Source organism: Macaca thibetana, chromosome 15 (genome assembly GCF_024542745.1).
Source record: "Macaca thibetana thibetana isolate TM-01 chromosome 15, ASM2454274v1, whole genome shotgun sequence".
Classification (NCBI taxonomy): Eukaryota; Metazoa; Chordata; class Mammalia; order Primates; family Cercopithecidae; genus Macaca; species Macaca thibetana.
Genome location: NC_065592.1, coordinates 96,051,021 through 96,068,713, shown reverse-complemented (window position 1 = coordinate 96,068,713; position 17,693 = coordinate 96,051,021). Strand labels below are relative to the sequence as shown.

Sequence of the window (17,693 nt, the reverse complement as noted above, 5' to 3'; positions counted from 1 at the left end):
TGGCTTCCATGTTAGTCCAGCTATAGAACATTACTATCATCACAGAAAATTTTATTGAACAGCGCTTTGTCTATACCAGTCAGAATAGTTGCTCACCGTATGGACAGCTGTTTGTTCATTGACAGAGCATTTTATTTGATTCATATGAATTCAGCCTTAGTACATTGGGCATTGTTCTGTGAGGATAAATATTACCTTAGCAATAATTTTTTTTTTTTTTTTTTTTTTTTTTTTTTTGAGATGGAGTCTCGCTCTGTCGCCCAGGCTGGAGTGCAGTGGCCGGATCTCAGCTCACTGCAAGCTCCACCTCCCGGGTTTACACCATTCTCCTGCCTCAGCCTCCCAAGTAGCTGGGACTACAGGCGCCCGCCACCTCGCCCGGCTAGTTTTTTGTACTTTTTAGTAGAGATGGGGTTTCACCGTGTTAGCCAGGATGGTCTCGATCTCCTGACCTCATGATCCGCCCGTCTCGGCCTCCCAAAGTGCTGGGATTACAGGCTTGAGCCACTGCGCCCGGCCTACCTTAGCAATAATTTCAAAAAGAGAAAACCTAAAATACTGCTTTCAGAAATAAGCCTTTCTTTGAAAATCAGAGAATATATTTAGAAGATTGTATTGTTTTCCTTTGAGGATCAAGAAAGTTTTTCCCTGTAGGCTGCCAGTGATTAAGTTGCTTTGCTTTGGGAGTTAAAAAAACAAATATGGCCGGGCGCGGTGGCTCACACCTGTAATCCCAGCACTTTGGGAGGCCAAGGTGGGCGGATCACGAGGTTAGGAGTTCAAGACCATCCTAGCTAACACAGTGAAACCCTATCTCTACTAAGAATACAAAAAATTAGCGGGGCATGGTGGCACGTGCCTGTAGCTCCAGCTACTCGGGAGGCTGAGAAAGGAGAATCGCTTGAACCGGGAGGCAGAGGTTGCAGTGAGCTGAGATCGTGCCACTGCACTCCAGCCTGGGCGACAGAGGGAGACTCTGTCTCAGAAAAAAAAAAAAAAAAAAGACATTTTATTAAAAACTAGGCAGAAACATGGAAATAATGCTTTCTAAAACTCCTGTTTTCCATATTTAATTTCTTAGGTAGTATGTGAATTTTAGAAAAACATCAGTATGGCCAGGCACGGTGGCTCACGCCTGTAATCTCACCACTTTGGGAGGCCGAGGTGGGCGGATCACGAGGTCAGGAGATCGAGACCATCCTGACTAACACGGTGAAACCCCGTATCTACTAAAACTACAAAAAATTAGCTGGGGATGGTGGGCGCCTGTAGTCCCAGCTACTCGGGTGACTGAGGCAGGAGAATGGCGTGAACCCGGGAGGTGGAGCTTGCAGTGAGCCTAGATTGTGCCACTGCACTCCAGGCTGGGGGACAGAGCGAGACTCTATCTCAAAAAAAAAAAAAAAAAAAAAGAAAAATATCAGTATGTTTTTTGTTGTTGTTGTTGTTTTTTTTTTTTTCTTTTTGAGACAGTCTCGCTCTGTCGCCGAGGCTGGAGTACAGTGGCTGGATCTCAGCTCGTTGTGAGCTCCGCCTCCCGGGTTTACGCCATTCTCCTGCCTCAGCCTCCCGAGTTATCAATATGTTATTAAAGGGAAGCTACACAGCTTTTTCAAGTCATGATTAACACAGTTGAGGTTCTTCCTTAGGTTCTGGCTTCACATTGTATGCTAAATAGAACATGCTAGAAGAGTGACTGTGTAACTTACCAAGATTTGGTAGTTTGATCTGAAGTTGGTGATTTTGGCATTTACTGTGTTTATGGACACTGTTCTGATCAAGAAGTTCTTTAGAGAACTGGACCAACTTTTAGATTCTGAGTCGTAAGAAAGTTGTATTATTTTTGGTCCTTGAGAATAGAAAACTTCTGCTGTAGACAAGAAGCATTGTTAAGTATTAGATATCCTGATCATCTCCAATTTAAATAAGAATACTTGCTCACTATTTGTACTTTATTTAGAGACAGAGTCTTGCTCTGTCACTCAGGCCGGAGTGCAATAGCACGATCCTGGCTCTGTGCAGCTTCTGCCTCCTGTGTTTAAGCGATTCTCATGCCTCAGTCTCCCAAGTAGTTGGGATTACAAGCATGTACCACCATGCCTAGCTAATTTTTTGTATTTTTAGTAGAGATAGAGTTTCACCATGTTGGCCAGCCTGGTCTCAAACTCCTGGCCTCAGGTGGTCCGCCTGCTTGGACCTCCCAAAGTGCTGGGATTACAGGTGTGAGCCATCGCCCCTGGCCTTATTTGTACTTTAAATTCCCTTACGCTTTCCTCATTCTGCTCTTGGTAATTGCTTTCCAGAAATGCTGTGTTGTTTCTAGGCCAGTAATTTCTTTCATCTAGATATATTTGTTATGGGTTATTTTTTGTGTTAATTGTATAAATATATATCAAGTTTTAGGTTTTTTTATAGTACTATTAAATCACCTTGATGTATGTTTTTAAAACAAAATAGCTAATAGTTTTAAAGGACATAAATTACTATTCTACCTTTTCGTTACACAAAAGCAGCAATCTGAACATTTTTTGTAGTTGTAGTAGCCTGTAATTTGATTTCGGACATATTTGTGTCCCCTTAACTTGCTCCCCCCACCTCCCAAATTATGTGGATCAAAAAACTAAATTATGTGGAACGTTGGAACTCATATGCTTAAAATGCAATAATATCCCTTGATATGGGTGTCATTTACTAGGATAATAAGACTTGATCCTTAAGCTGAGTAAATTAGTAATTATATACTGAATTTTAACATCTTAAACCTAGAAAAGTAAATCAGATGAGAATCAGAAAACTCTTAAATGAATTCTGTAACTCATATGAGATAATTTTGAAATTCTGTCCGTTTGGTGTTTTTTTTGTTTTTTTTTTTTTTTTTTTTTTACATGTTAAAACATTTTTATATGTTAAATTCCTTCAATAAAGTTTCATCTTTATTTCTTTTTCATTTACAGATCACATTAGTAAAAAGACTGAGGTAAGTCTTATTGTAGCCATCTTGTAGAAAACACTGATGATTTTAAGAATAATACTTTTACTATTTAGCAGTAAGTCTTTTTGGAGACATAATCATTTAAAGGACAACCCATAGGTTTGTCTTGAGTGAACCCAATCATGTTTCTGCCATTATATAAAGATGTAAAATGCGTTACTAGAGAATAAAAACAAGATTATTTGCATGAAGCATAATATCATTTGGCTTTATCATCCTAATTTGTGTATATGTGTGTATGAGCCAAAGGTTACTTTGTGTGTGCCAAGCTTAAAATCTCAGAGAAAAGTGGTTTAATCTCCCACTTTGTATTTTAATCTTTATTAAAAACTTATCCTGAGAAGATGTCTCATAGTATTTTGGAATTATGGAAATTTGAAATGAACTGTGATTCTTTAAATGTACTCATGGGTAGAGTAACCTGATTATATACTTCTCTTACCATCCACTGCTAGTGTCGCCTACACTTCCTGGTGTTGGGGATTTGGGGTTTTTTGTTTCTGTTATTTAAATACTGTAGTACAGCCTCTCCAAATCTTTTAGTTGGGAGATTCTGCTATTTTAAAAATCCTCTAACATTGAGGAAGATACTAACAAAATGTTGAAATTATTTTTATCTTTTAAGGTAATAATTTCAAAGTTTTGTTCTTCTATTATATATGTGTTCTTATTAGTAATTCCATTGTTTAATTTTTTTTTATGGTCAGATGGTCCTTGATTTCACTTATATATATGGCTTCTGACCATTTTTTTGTTTATTTCAGACATTTGCTTGACAGGCTAGGAAAATGAAATCTCTCTCTTAAAAAAATCACATCTAAATAATTCTGTGATTATATTATTAATTTAGTTCCTAACTACTATGCATGCAAACACAGAATTGATTTGTTGTTAAAACAGATGGTTGATTTTTTTTAAAGTTTTTTGCAAACCATTGTCGTCATTTCTTAGATTAAAATTTAAATGACTACATATATGGACTGAATATTAATTCCATGTTTGAAAGTGGCAAACATACTTTTGAACTGATTCCAATTTATTTTTGTCCATTGATTTATTTGGGGGATAGTGTTACACAAATAAGAAAGCAGGTATACATTGTGTAATGCATTATTCTACAATAGTGCAAGATAACTCTATAAACTGTTTGATGCTTGCCTTTTCTTCTTTCCTGATTTGAAAGAAGACAAAAAATGCAAACTGACAAGATCCTATTTAATTATTAAAGATGAGTTGTATTTAAACAAGCTTCTGTATGTAGAATAATATATTTTGTATTTCCTTATAATTTTAGAACTGTGTTCTGTCTTGTTAAATTACCTGATACATAACATTCATTTTGAAGATTTCTGATGATTAAGTTCCACATTTGTTAATACAGTCTAATTATAATTTATTTCCCTTATAACTAAATTAAGAAATTGGTTATAATAATACGTAATTCACATTACCTTTTTTTTTGTTTTTGTTTTTTAACTTTTAAGTTCAGGGGTACATGTGTAGGTTTGTTATATAGGTAAACTTGTGTCACAGTGGTTTGTTTTGTCACCCAGGTATTTTGTCTAGTATCCATTAGTTATTTTTCCTGATCCTCTCCCTCCTTCCACCCTTCATTCACCCTCTGGTAAGCCCCAGTGTGTCTTGTTCCCCTCTGTGTGTCCATGTGTTTTCATTATTTAGTTCCCACTTATAAGTGAGAACATGCAGTATTTGGTTTTTGTTTCTGCATTAGTTTGTTAAGGATAATGGTATCCAGCTCTATCCATGTCCCTGCAGAGGACACAGTCTCATTCTTTTTTATGGCTGCATAGTATTCCATGGTGTATATGTACCACATTTTCTTTATCCAGTCTACCACTGATGGGCATTTAGGTTGATTCTGTGTCTGCTATTGTGAACAATGCTTCAGTGAACATACACGTGCATGTGTCTTTATAACAGAACCATTTATATTCCTCTGGGTGTATACCCAGTAATAGGATTGCTGGATCAAATGGTATTTCTGTTTTTGGTTCTTTGAGGAATTGCCACACTGCTTTCCACAATGGTTGAACTAATTTACACTCCCACCAACGGTGTATAAGCATTTCTTTCTCTGTAACACTGTCAGTATCTGTTATTTTTTGACTTTTTAATAATAGCTATTCTGACTGGTGTACCTTTTGATACTTGTTAAAAGCATGCCAAAATTATGTTCCATTTCCATTAGAGGTATTACTTTCTGGGACTTAAATATTTAAATGTTACAATGGTTATACCATTGATCTAGGAATTTAGAAGATCTTTTTTTTCCCACAGAGAATCAAAAAAACCCTAAAGAAACTTTCATTTGAACTCTTAAATAAAATGTTATTTGCTCCTACAAATGTACTGGTTTTGTTAACATTGTATGCTGAATGATTGACTTAATTCATTCCATCTTTAATATATTACTTAGGCCAAGGGATTTTTTTTCATGGCTACTCTAAAGTTCTTAACATCTGTGGAGAATAATATTCTTCTTACCTACCTCCTCTTAAATCAGATATTTATTGGATAAACTTCAGGAGGGAAAAGATTTTACTTTATTGAGGGTTGATGAGGTGTACTTGAACTGCATATATATTCCTCTAACTGTTAACTAAACTTGTTCTCAGGTTAATTTCATTATTTCTTTTTTCTTCTGTCTAGAGTAGGTGCTTGTACATACCTCTTTATAAAATCTCAACAAATCATGCCTTTTCAGGAGTTTTATTTGATTCTTAGTCTTTTTCTGTTGGACTGAAGTTGTTTTGTTTTTTAATATGTTGCTTTTTAAATGCCAGAACTGTTAGGAAGGGAATCTCATAGATCCTCATTTCTCTCTAGTCCTACTTTTTTCTGGCCTTCCAAACTCTGGTCCTTCTAGTATAGTTTTAGTTTTAAAAATCGTAGTGACCATCATGTGTCTTGAAGTCTAAATGATCAAGTCTTCAATATGCTTGAATGCATTATCATTGGAAGAGTATCCAAGAAACTGTAACAGTGGTTGTCAAAGGCGACGGTGGGGTAGATATCAGACAGAGGGATACAAGAAATAGTCTGCTTTTTATAGTATAAGCTTCTGAATTTTCTGTCATGTCCATGTACTACTTATGTAAAAATTATATTAAAAATGAAAAGGACTGTGTGAAGAAAGGAACCAGGGGACAAACCCAGTCCTATCTGTCTCTACAACCTACTTCCTTCTTATAGCACTGTGCTTTAGCACTATGCTCCACATGTCTACCTTTAGCTGATTATGAGTGTGGACAAATAATTTATTCACTTTAGGCCCTAGTTATATTATGAAGAGTAATGTTGGATCTGTTGATTTCTAAAATTATGATAAATGATCAGAGTGCGATTGAAAATAAAGAATAAAGAAAAATACACCAAATGGTGAACCCTGTAGTTAATGCTACCAACACACAGGAGTGTGGCAGTAATAAAATTAGACTATTAATTTTTTTTTTTTTCTTTTTGAGATGGAGTCTTGCTCCGTTGCTAAGCTGGAGTGCTCACTGCAACCTCTGTCTCCCGGGTTCAAGCGATTCTCGTGCCTCAGCCTCCTGAGTAGCTGGGTCTACAGGCGTGCACCACCATGCCTAGCTAATTTTTGTAATTTTAATAGAGTTGGCATTTTACCATATTGGCCAGGATGGTCTCCATCTCTTGACCTCGTGATCCACCCGCCTCAGCCTCCCAAAGTGTCAGGATTACAGGTGTGAGCCACTGCACCTGGCCTAAATTTTTAATTTTGTTTCTTGTTTTTTTTTTAGACTGTTAAATTTTAAAAGCAAATAAATTTAATCTAGCTTTAAATAAATCTCACCTAGAATCTGGTTTTACCTAAAGATTCAACCTATTTTCTATTCTTCTCAGTGTATTGAGCTCATTCTTGTTACTAAGCCTTTCCTTGTTTGTGTGTGTTACATTTGTTAGCTCTCTTTGGTTGTAAGCAACAGAAGGCCAACTCAATTCAGCATAAACAAAACAGAGACAGTTATTTGGTTCATATAACCACATCATGGAAGAATAGGGGGAGAGTTGACCTCATAGTTGACTGGATCCAAGCATTTAGACAGCTTTAGGACTCTCCATTTCACTCCCTACTCTCATCTGCTATCTGTTCCTTCACTGCAAGTGAGATCACATGATTACTTGGAGATCTTGGGGTTATAGCTTTACAGAATTTCTTACAAACCGTTAATTAGCTGTTGAGATTTGACAGATTCATTTCTTTTTTTTTTTTTCTTTTCTGTTTTTTTGTTTTGTTTTGTTTTTGAGACAGAGTCTCTCTGTGTTGTCCTTGCTGGAATGCAGTGGCGCGATCTTGGCTCACTGCAATCTCTGCCTCCTGGGTTCAAGCAATTCTTGTGCCTCAGCTTCCCGAGTAGCTGGGATTACAGGCGCCCACCACCACACCCAGTTAATTTTTTCTTTTTAGTAGAGACGGGGTTTCGCTGGGTTGCCCATGCTAGTCTGAAACTCCTGGCCTCAAGTGGTCTACCGGCCTTAGCCTCCCATAGTGTTGGGATTTCAAGAGTGAGCCACTGTGCCTGACTCAAGTTGTTTTCTTTAAAAAAAAGAATTTTTTTTCCTTTTTTATCATCTGCCAAGGCTCTGTCATCCATCAAGTTGTTTTCTTGAGGAGTTGAGTCAAGAGGCAAGAGTATTTCCTAGATGGTGTGATATATTTCCTATCATATCACATCAGGGGCCATAGAATGTGAGGTTATTTTTGTGATGTTAAATTGATTACTGGTTCTAAAACCATTCTCCAATAAAAGGAACCAGGACTCCTTGGAGAAATAGCTGTATCTAGGGTGATGACAGGGAGTACGCAAGATGAGCCCAGAGCCAGGCATGGTGGCTCTCGCCTGTAATGCCAGCTACTCCAGAGGCTGAGGTAAGAGGAATGCTCGAGGCCAGGAGATCCAGACCAGCCTAGGCAACATAGTGAGATCCCATCTCTTAAAAAGTTTTGTAAAAAACATTAGGCTCAGTGGTGCACACCTGTAGTCCCAGCTACTCTGGATGCTGAGGCAGGAAGATTGTTTGAGCCCAGGAATTCCAGGATGAGCTATGATAGCACCACTGCACTCTAGCATGGGCGACAGAGTGAGACCCCATGACTTAAAAATAAAAGGGGGGGCTGGGCGTGGTGGGTCACTCCTGTAATCCCAGTACTTTGGGAAGCTGAGGTGGGCAGATCATGAGGTCAAGAGATCGAGACCATCCTGACCAACATGGTGAAATCCTGTCTCTACTAAAAGTACAAAAATTATCTGGGTGTGGTGATGTGTACCTGTAGTCCCAGCTACTTGGGAGCTGAGGCAGGAGAATCGCCTGAACCCGGGAGGTGCAGGTTGCAGTGAGCCGAGATCACGCCACTGCACTCCAACCTGACAACAGAGCCAGACTCTGTCTCAAAAAAAAAAAAAATTCCAACCTGGCCACACAGCGAGAGCAAGACTCTCTCTCAAAAAAAAAAAAAAAAAGAGGCCGGGCGTGGTGGCTCAAGCCTGTAATCCCAGCACTTTGGGAGGCCGAGACGGGCGGATCACGAGGTCAGGAGATCGAGACCATCCTGTCTAACCCAGTGAAACCTTGTCTCTACTAAAAAATACAAAAAACTAGCCGGGCGAGGTGGCGGGCGCCTGTAGTCCCAGCTACTCGGGAGGCTGAGGCAGGAGAATGGCGTAAACCCGGGAGGCAGAGCTTACAGTGAGCTGAGATCCGGTCACTGCACTCCAGCCCGGGCGACAGAGCGAGACTCCGTCTCAAAAAAAAAAAAAAAAGAATTGTCTGGGTTGTCTTTACTCTGTGGATAGTTTATTTTGCTGTGCAGAAGCTTTTTAGTTTAACTAGGTCCCATTTGTCAGTTTTTGTTTTTGTTACAATTGGCTTTTTTTTTTTTTTTTTTTTTTTTTTGAGACAGGGTCTTGCTCTGTCACCCAGGCTGGAGTGCAACGGCACGGTCTCGGCATACTGCAACCTCTGCCTCTGAGGCTCAAGCAATCCTCCCACCACAGCCTCCTGAGTAGCTGGGACTACAGGCACATGCCACCACTTCCAGCTAATTTTTTGTATTTTTGGTAGAGACAGGGTTTCGCCATGTTGTCCAGGCTGGTCTCAAACTCCGGGGCTCCAGTGATCCGCCTACCTTGACCTCCCAAAGTGCTGGGACTACAGGCATGAGCCACCGTGCCCGACCTGCAGTTGCTTTTGAGGAGTTGTTCATAAACTCTTTCGCGAGGCCAGTGTCTGCATTGGTATTTCCTAGATTTTATTTTAGGATTCTTGTAGTTTTAGGTCTTACATTTAAGTTTTGAATCCATCTCGAGTTAATCTTTGTATATGGTGATAGGTAGGGGTCCAGTTCAATCTTCTGCATTTGGTTAGCCAGCGATCCTTGAACATTTTATCGAATAGAGAGTCCTTTTCCTTACTGCCTATTTTTGTTAACTTTGTCCCCAGTAGTCCTCATTTCTGGCATATAGTAGGTAATGTAAATGAATGTTGTTGATGAATAAATGTTCTACCTTCTCACCAAAACCTTCCCTAGACTTGTTTGGTCTGTCTCTCCTGTACATTTTAATGATATTTATTTATTTATTTATTTATTTATTTATTTATTTTTTTGAGACGGAGTCTCACTCTGTCGCCCAGGCTGGAGTGCAGTGGCCGGATCTCAGCTCACTGCAAGCTCCGCCTCCCGGGTTTACGCCATTCTCCTGCCTCAGCCTCCCGAGTAGCTGGGACTACAGGCGCCCGCCACCTCGCCCGGCTAGTTTTTTGTATTTTTCAGTAGAGACGGGGTTTCACTGTGTTAGCCAGGATGGTCTCAATCTCCTGACCTCGTGATCGGCCCGTCTCAGCCTCCCAAAGTGCTGGGATTACAGGCTTGAGCCACCATGCCCGGCCTTTAATGATATTTGTAACAGGCATATAGTAGGTTTCATTTTGTCTGCCAGTTGAAGTATATTGTTAGGGCTTTTATGGAGCTTTGCGTTAAGAATTCTGATACTGTTGTTGCTCAGCAAGAAAAAGTACAATTATCAGTTAATTATATTGCCATTTACAAAAGAAGAAGTTGGTGCATATTTTACAGATTCTTGCCATCCCTGATGTACAGAAGAGTGCTTAATTATTGGGTCTGTTACTATTTCATGTACTAGTTGTCTTTCTCAGTACACTGTGAATTCCATGAGAGTAGCCCATGCAGAGCATAGTATTATTTGCATAACAAGAGTTTAATAATAATTATTTCAAGTCAAGTTCAAAATTTGAGTCCATCAGGTTCATCTTAGGGGTGAGAAAAAGTAAGCTTAACTTGTATATAATGTCATACTTAATGTAATAGCTCGTTGAAGAACACTGTGTTCTTTCTTTTTTTTTAATTTCCAACTTTTAAGTTCAGGGGTACATGTGCAAGATTTGCAGGTTCGTTACATAGGTAAATGTGTGCCATGGCAATTTGCTGCACAGATCATCCCATCACCTAAGTATTAAGCCCAGCATCCATTAGCTGTGTTTCCTGATGTTCTCCCTTCCCCCATCCCCCGCTCTTCCACAGGCCCCAGTGTGTTTTGTTCCCCCCCACCTTGTGTTTATATGTTCTCATCCATTCAGTTCCCACTTATAAGTGAGAACACAACAGTATTTGGTTTTCTGTTCCTGAATTAGTTTCTGAGGATAATAGCTTCCAGCTCCATCCTTGTGCATGGCTGCACAGTATTCCATGGCATATATGTACCACATTTTCTTTATCTAGTCTATCATTGATGGGCATTTGGGTTGATCTCATGTCTTTGCTATTGTGAATAGTGCTGCAGTGAACATATGCATGCATGTATCTTTATAATAGAATGATTTATATTCCTTTGGGTATCTATCCAGTAATGGGATTGCTGGGTTGAATCATATTTCTGCCTCTAGGTCTTTGAAATAAATAATTTACACTCCCACCAAAAGTGTAAAAGCCTTTTCTCCACAACCTCATCAGCATCTGTTATTTTTTTATTTTTAATAATAGCCATTCTGACTGGAAGAATACCATTTTCTTTTGAGACAGGGTCTTGCTCTGTCACACTCAGGCTGGAGGGCAGTGGTGTGATCAAAGCTCACTGCAGCCTCAATCTCCTGAGCTCAAGTGATCCTCCTGCCTCATCCTCCTGAGTAGCTAGGACTACTGGTGCACACCACCATACCCAGCTAATATTTTCTACTTTTCGTAGAGATGGGGTCTTGCTATGTTGCCCAGGCTGATCTTGAACTCCTAGACTTAAGCAACTCTCCTGCTTTCCACAGTGCTGGGATTATAGGTGTGAGCTATTATACCTGGCCAGAACATCATTATTTGGATTCCCTCTTGAAATAAGTTAAAAGCACTCGAGAGTGGTAAAAGAGAAATAGCACATATACATGGACCGTTTTGAAGTTTGCATGTTACTGTATATTAAGGTATCTTAAAACTGTAAAGCTGAGAGGCTAGTCCTTGAGAAGGTGACTTTGGAGCCCTTGGAAATATGAAAGTATTGTAATGAAAGTGACAGTTTTTCTCAAATTGATATATAGGGTCTTTGCAGTTGCAGTGAAAATCCTGGAGTTTTAAGAACTCAACAAGTTGGCCGGGCGCAGTGGCTCACGCCTGTAATCCCAGCACTTTGGGAGGCCGAGGCAGGTGGATCACAAGGTCAGGAGATCAAGACCATCCTGGCTAACAGTGAAACCCTGTCTCTACTGAAAATATAAAAAAAAAATTACCTGGGCCTGGTGGCAGGCACCTGTAATCCCAGCTACTCGGGAGGTTGAGGCAGGAGTGTCAAAAAGAAAAAAAAAAACTCAACAAGTTACTAATATGGAAAAGCAATTGCCAAAAAGTAGCTAAGAACTCCTAAAGAAGAACCATATATGATGTCACTCTGTCATTTATCAGTATTCCATATATGCATGTGTTTGTTTTTGAGCTATTTTGTTCTGCTGGTGAGTTTATTCCTGTGCTGATACTACACTGTGTTAAATATTCTAACATCGTAATGTCTTATATATGAAAAAGCAAGGGACTCTTTCTTAGCCATATTAGAAAAAAGTCCGAATTGGAACTCTGCCTTCTATCACACATTAAAATCAGTTCTATATAAATTGAATGCATATATGAAAGGCAAATGTTATAACTTTTAGAACTATAAAATACAGTAAAATGTATTTGTGGCATATGGTTAGGGGAATACTTAGCAAAAACACTAACCATAAAACAAAAGGTTGATAAAGTAGATGTCACTCAAAATGAATAACTTATTTTCACAACATACCAGAATGGATATAAAAAGACAAGGCACAAATGCGAAAAAGCTATTTTCAAAACAGAACTGATAAAGCATTAGTATGCAAATAAAGAACTCCAATCAAATGATTACTGTCTCATAAAAATATAAAAAATAGACAAGTGACATTATGCATTTCACAAAATAGGAAATATGAATAGCAAAAACATACAAAATATTCGATTTTGCTGCTAACCAGAGAAATGCAGTTATGATCACACTGAGATACTGGTTTTTTTCCACTCAGCAGGCAGGCAGAAATTACAAAGTGTACAGACAAAAAGATTCAGAGATTATAGATCAATCGAGTTTTGGATCAGTTTATATTGGTGGGAATGCAAATTAGTACAAATATTTTGCATGAGTTTGGTGTTCATATAAAGTCAAATATTCGTTATGGCCCAGGAGTCAGCAGTTTTTTTTCTGTGAAGGACTAGGTAGCAAATATTTTAGGCTTTGAGGTACATCCAGTCTCTGCCACAACTACTTAGTTCTACCACTGTAGTATAAAAACAGCTATAGACAATACTTAAATGAATGAGCATGCATGGCTGTGTTCCAATAAAACTTCATTTGTGAAAAAGAGGCAGCATTTTGGGCTGTAGTGTGTTCACCTCTGATACAGATTATGATTTAGCAGTTCACTTGTAGGTACACATGCCTTAGAGAAGATTGCATGTATTTCCTAGGAACCATGTACAGAAATATTTATGTGTGCAATGGCCCAGCATGATGATCTCCATACTACTCAGGAAACAAATTCGAAAAAATTCAAATGTTTATCTTCAGTAGAATGGATAAATTTTAGTATAATCACACAATGGATTACGTAGTAGTGAAAGCAAATGAATATTTAAGTCCAGGTAACAACATGGATGAATCCAAAAGAGAATGTTGAGTGAAGAACCAGTCTCAGAGGAATGCATCAGAGTGATACCAATTTTATAAAACTTAAAATTCAGCAGAACTAAGTATTCCTGCTAAAAATGTTTAATCTATATGTAAATCAAACCTTAAGATCTGATTTCCGTTTTACAGGAGATGTAGGAGTTAGAAGTGCAAGTTAAGTGATACCTAAAGGGAACAATCCGGCAAATTTAGAAGATAGATAACTTTGTAGGACAACTGACCTGGTCTCTTCAACAAGAAACTGTTACGGAGAAGAAAAGTTTGGGTGTGGATGAGGTTCTCTAGATTGAGGAAGATTTAAGAGATATCAAATGCAGGCCGTGCGCAGTGGGTAGCGCCTGTAATCCCGGCACTTTGGGAGGCCGAGGTGGGTGGATCACGAAGTCAGGAGATCAAGACCATCCTGGCTAACACAGTGAAACCCTGTTGCTACTAAAAAAAAAAAAAAAAAAACAAAAAAATTAGCTGGGCGTGGTGGCAGGCATCTGTAGTCCCAGCTACTCAGGAGGCTGAGGCAGGAGAATGGCGTGAACCCGGGAGGCGGAGCTTGCAGTGGATCATGCCACTGCCCTCCAGCCTGGGTGACAGAGCGAGACTCCGTCTCAAAAAAAAAAAGAGATATCAAATGCAATATGTGTAGGCTTTTATTAGATTAGCAATAAAAGACTTTTATACAATTGAAATTTAAACGTAAAGTAGGTATAGACCAGGCGCAGTTCCCCAGCACTTCAGGAGGCCGAGGTAGGTGGATCACTTGAGGCCAGGAAGTCAGAGGCCAGCCTGGCCAACGTGGTGAAACCCCATCTCTACTAAAAATAGAAAAATTAGCCAGGTGTGATGGCACGTGCCTAGAGCAAAACTGTCTACAAAATAATAATAATAAGTAGGAATAAGGTGATGTTAACAAATATGATTTTTGTTAGGTATGATAATGATAATATGGTTAAATTGGACAATTGTTTTATAGCTGCATGTGAAAGAATTTCTAGATGAACTATCATAATAACTGTACTTTAGTATAAAGTACCTAGGCGCAAAAAGGAGGTTCAAATATAGAAAATCCTTAAATCTAAGTGTAGAATATATGGGTGAAAATTTTCATAATAAGAAGTTAAGAAACCAAACAAAATGAAATTTTATTATTTAGTGGTGCATCTGTAAAACAACAGAAACATGGAAATGATCAACACTAAGTTGAGGTAATGGTTCCTCCTGGAGGCACGAAGATGAGACTAAGGAAAGAGTATATGGATGGGCCAGAAGGTCTATAGGTATTATTCTAGTTTTTAAGTAGAATGGTGTGGGATCAAGGGTGTTTTTTTTTTTTTTTTTTTTAACAGCTGTATTGAGTTATAATTTAAGTACTATAAAATTCACCCATTGCAAGTATGTAATTTGCTCATAGTTGTGCAGCCATAAACACAGTCTAGTTTTGGAACGTATCCATAATCTCAGAAAGTTCCCTCATAACCATTTGTAGTCAATTCCTACTCCCACCTTCAGCCCCTGGCAACCACTGATCTACTTTCTGTCTCTAGAGATTTGCAGTTTCTTGTAACCAATAATGGACTCATAGAATGTGTAGTCTTTGTGTTTGGCTTCTTTCACTTAGCATAATGTTTCTGAGGTATATCCATGTTGTAGCATGCAGCAGCAGTATACCACTGAATAGTATTTCATTGTATAAATGTTGTTTATTCACCGGTTATAGGCTTGCTGTGAACATTTGACATATGTCTGTGTGTGGATATGTTTTAATTTCTCTTAGGTGGTTACTTAGGAGTGAAATGGCTGGGTTGTATGGTGAATTTATGTCTAACTTTTGAAGAGTCTGTCAAATTGTTTTTCAAAATGACTACCATTTTTCACTCCCCCCAGCAATATATGAGAGTTCTAGTTCCTGTGCATCCTTGTCAACACTTGGTATTATCTCTTGTTTTGATTATAGCCGTTCTAGTGGGTATGTAATGTATTTCATTGTAGTTTTAATTTACATGTTCCTAATAACTGGTGATTTCAGACATCTTTTCATATGCTTATCAGCCATTCTTACATCTTCTTGAAATATCTATTCAAATTTTTTGTTCATTTTTGTGTGTTTTCTTATTGATTTGTATGATTTCCTTATGTGTCTGGAAACAAATCCGCTGTTAGATACATGATTTACAAATACTTTCTTCCAGGCTGTGCCTTGCCTTTTCTTTTTAATTTTTTATTGATACATAATAGACGTACATATTTTGGGGATGTCTTTTTGGTTTTTTAATTGTGTGTTTTGAAGCACAAAAATTTTAAATTGTTATCAAGTCTAGTTTGTCACTTTATGGATTGTGCCTTTTGTGTTCAATAAATAAATCTTTGCCTAACACAAGCCATGATGATTTATTCTAGAGGCTTTATGGTTTTAGTTCTTCCTTTAAAGTCTGTGATCCATATTTTGAGTTAATTTTTGTGAATTGTGAAGAAAGTCCAAATTTACCTTTTGGCATATGCATAGACACTTCTCCCAGCACAACACTCTTATATCCTTAATAAAATACCTTGACACCTTTTTAAAAAGTAAATTTGATCATAGATATGAAGGCTTATATCTAGATCCTCAATTCCGTTCCATTGATCTGTATGTCTATACTTATATAAGCACCGTAGTGTCTTATTCATTGTATGCTTGGTACCAAATAGGTGTGCAGAATTTGAATTAAACTGAAATTGAATTTGACTGGACTTATTAAGTTAAATATTTCATATTCTTACGTTTGCCGTATTTTTATCTTTTTTTCTGATATGTGTGGGATGTAGTAGTTGATTTATTTTTGCTTTTCTCCCCCCTATAGTTTTTTTTATCAGTAAATCTTTTGAAAAAAATCCCATCTCTAGATCAGAAAGAAACTTCATGCCTCACTCAAAAATACTTAAGAGACAGAATACCCTTTGTGATAGGCATGATGGTAATAGGAGCAACTATCAACAACAGGGACATTGGCTAGAATTATAATCTCTAGTGATATGAAATCCAGAGGCTGATTAGTTGGTAGCAGTATGTTATTCCTTCCACAGAAGCTCAGCAGTGTTTTTAGCATTTCTGTATTTATTGCTGTAAAATAGAATATTACAAGAATATACTGGAACTATTTTATGAAGCAGTAATCTTAGAGTTATACCTGTATCCCTTAGCAATTGCACATGCATTCTTAAGGCCATAATTACTTGGTGGGGAAATAATACTTGCTCTATCAACTTCTCATGATGTTTATGAAATTCAAATAAGGTAATGTTTGTTTAAGTGCTTTGCAAAATATAAAGTGTTGTACAATCATTTTTAATGTCATTCATATAGTAAGCACTGATATACAAATAAAGTTTTTTTCAAACACTTTACTTTCTAAGATAATATGAAGTGACAAGTATGAACAATTATTGAACCTTGGGGTCATTTGCCCACAAATACAATTGAGATGGGTAAAATTGTGAAATTGTGAATAACTGTAGCTCAAGAATGTGGGGTCAGGCATGGTGGCTTACACCTGTAATCCCAGCACTTTGGGAGGCTGAGGCGGGTGGATCATCTGAGGTCGGGAATTTGAGACCCACTGGCCAATGGGGTGAAACCCCATCTCTACTGGAAAAAAAAAAATAGCCAGGAGTGGTGGCATGTGCCTGTAATCCCAGCTACTTGGGAGGCTGAGGCACAAGAATCGCTTGAACCTGAGTGGTGAAGGTTGTAGTGAGCCGAGATCGGGAGAGAGAATGTGGGACATAGGTGAAACCAATGAGTGAAAGGAATATTTTCTTCAATCTCTGTCTTCATAACAGGATGTCGAAGAGGAAATGCTCCTTCTCTTGGAGAATGTAAAATTTCTATTATATAATTGGATAGACAGTGATAAAAAAATCTTATCTTTTACAAATCTTCTATTGGCATGTAGAATTTATATAAAAATTATTTTAAAATGCAATGTAAGGCTGGGCATAGTGACTCATGCCTGTAATCCCAGCACTTTGGGAGGCCAAGGCGGGCAGATCACCTGAGGTCAGGAGTTCGAGACCAGCCTGGCCAACATGGTGAAACCCCGTCTCTACTAAAAATACAAATTAGCTAGACGTACATGCCTGTGATACCAGCTACTCAGGAGGCTGAGGTGGGAGAATTGCTTGAACCCAGGAGGTAGAGGTTGCAGTGAGCCAAGATCATGCCATTGCTCTCTAGCCTGGGCAACAAGAGTGAAAATCCGTCTCAAAAAAAAAAAAAAGCAGTGTAAAAGATTGAGCAACATAAAGCTATGATAATCAAGACAGTGTGGTACTGGCATAAGAATAGACATTTACAGATTGGTAGAATAAGATTAGGAGTTCAGAAACAAACTATTGATTTTGGACAAGAGTCCCAACACAGTTAAAAGGGCAAAAGAATAGTCTTCTCAACGCATGATGCTAGATATCGTCATGCAGAAGAGTGAATTTCG

The 17,693-nt window shown here is 38.2% G+C and overlaps 1 protein-coding gene across 3 annotated transcripts in view; it reads left to right on the top strand.

Moving 5' to 3' along the window:
• GKAP1 (G kinase anchoring protein 1) overlaps positions 1 to 17,693 on the top strand; it is an 81,718-nt gene that overhangs the window by 33,299 nt on the left and 30,726 nt on the right. For all 3 annotated transcript variants that reach the window (XM_050761671.1, XM_050761673.1, XM_050761672.1), the window contains exon 7: positions 2,955 to 2,977. In XM_050761671.1, the coding sequence (XP_050617628.1) occupies positions 2,955 to 2,977 (23 nt within the window). The remainder of the gene's footprint in view (positions 1 to 2,954; positions 2,978 to 17,693) is intronic.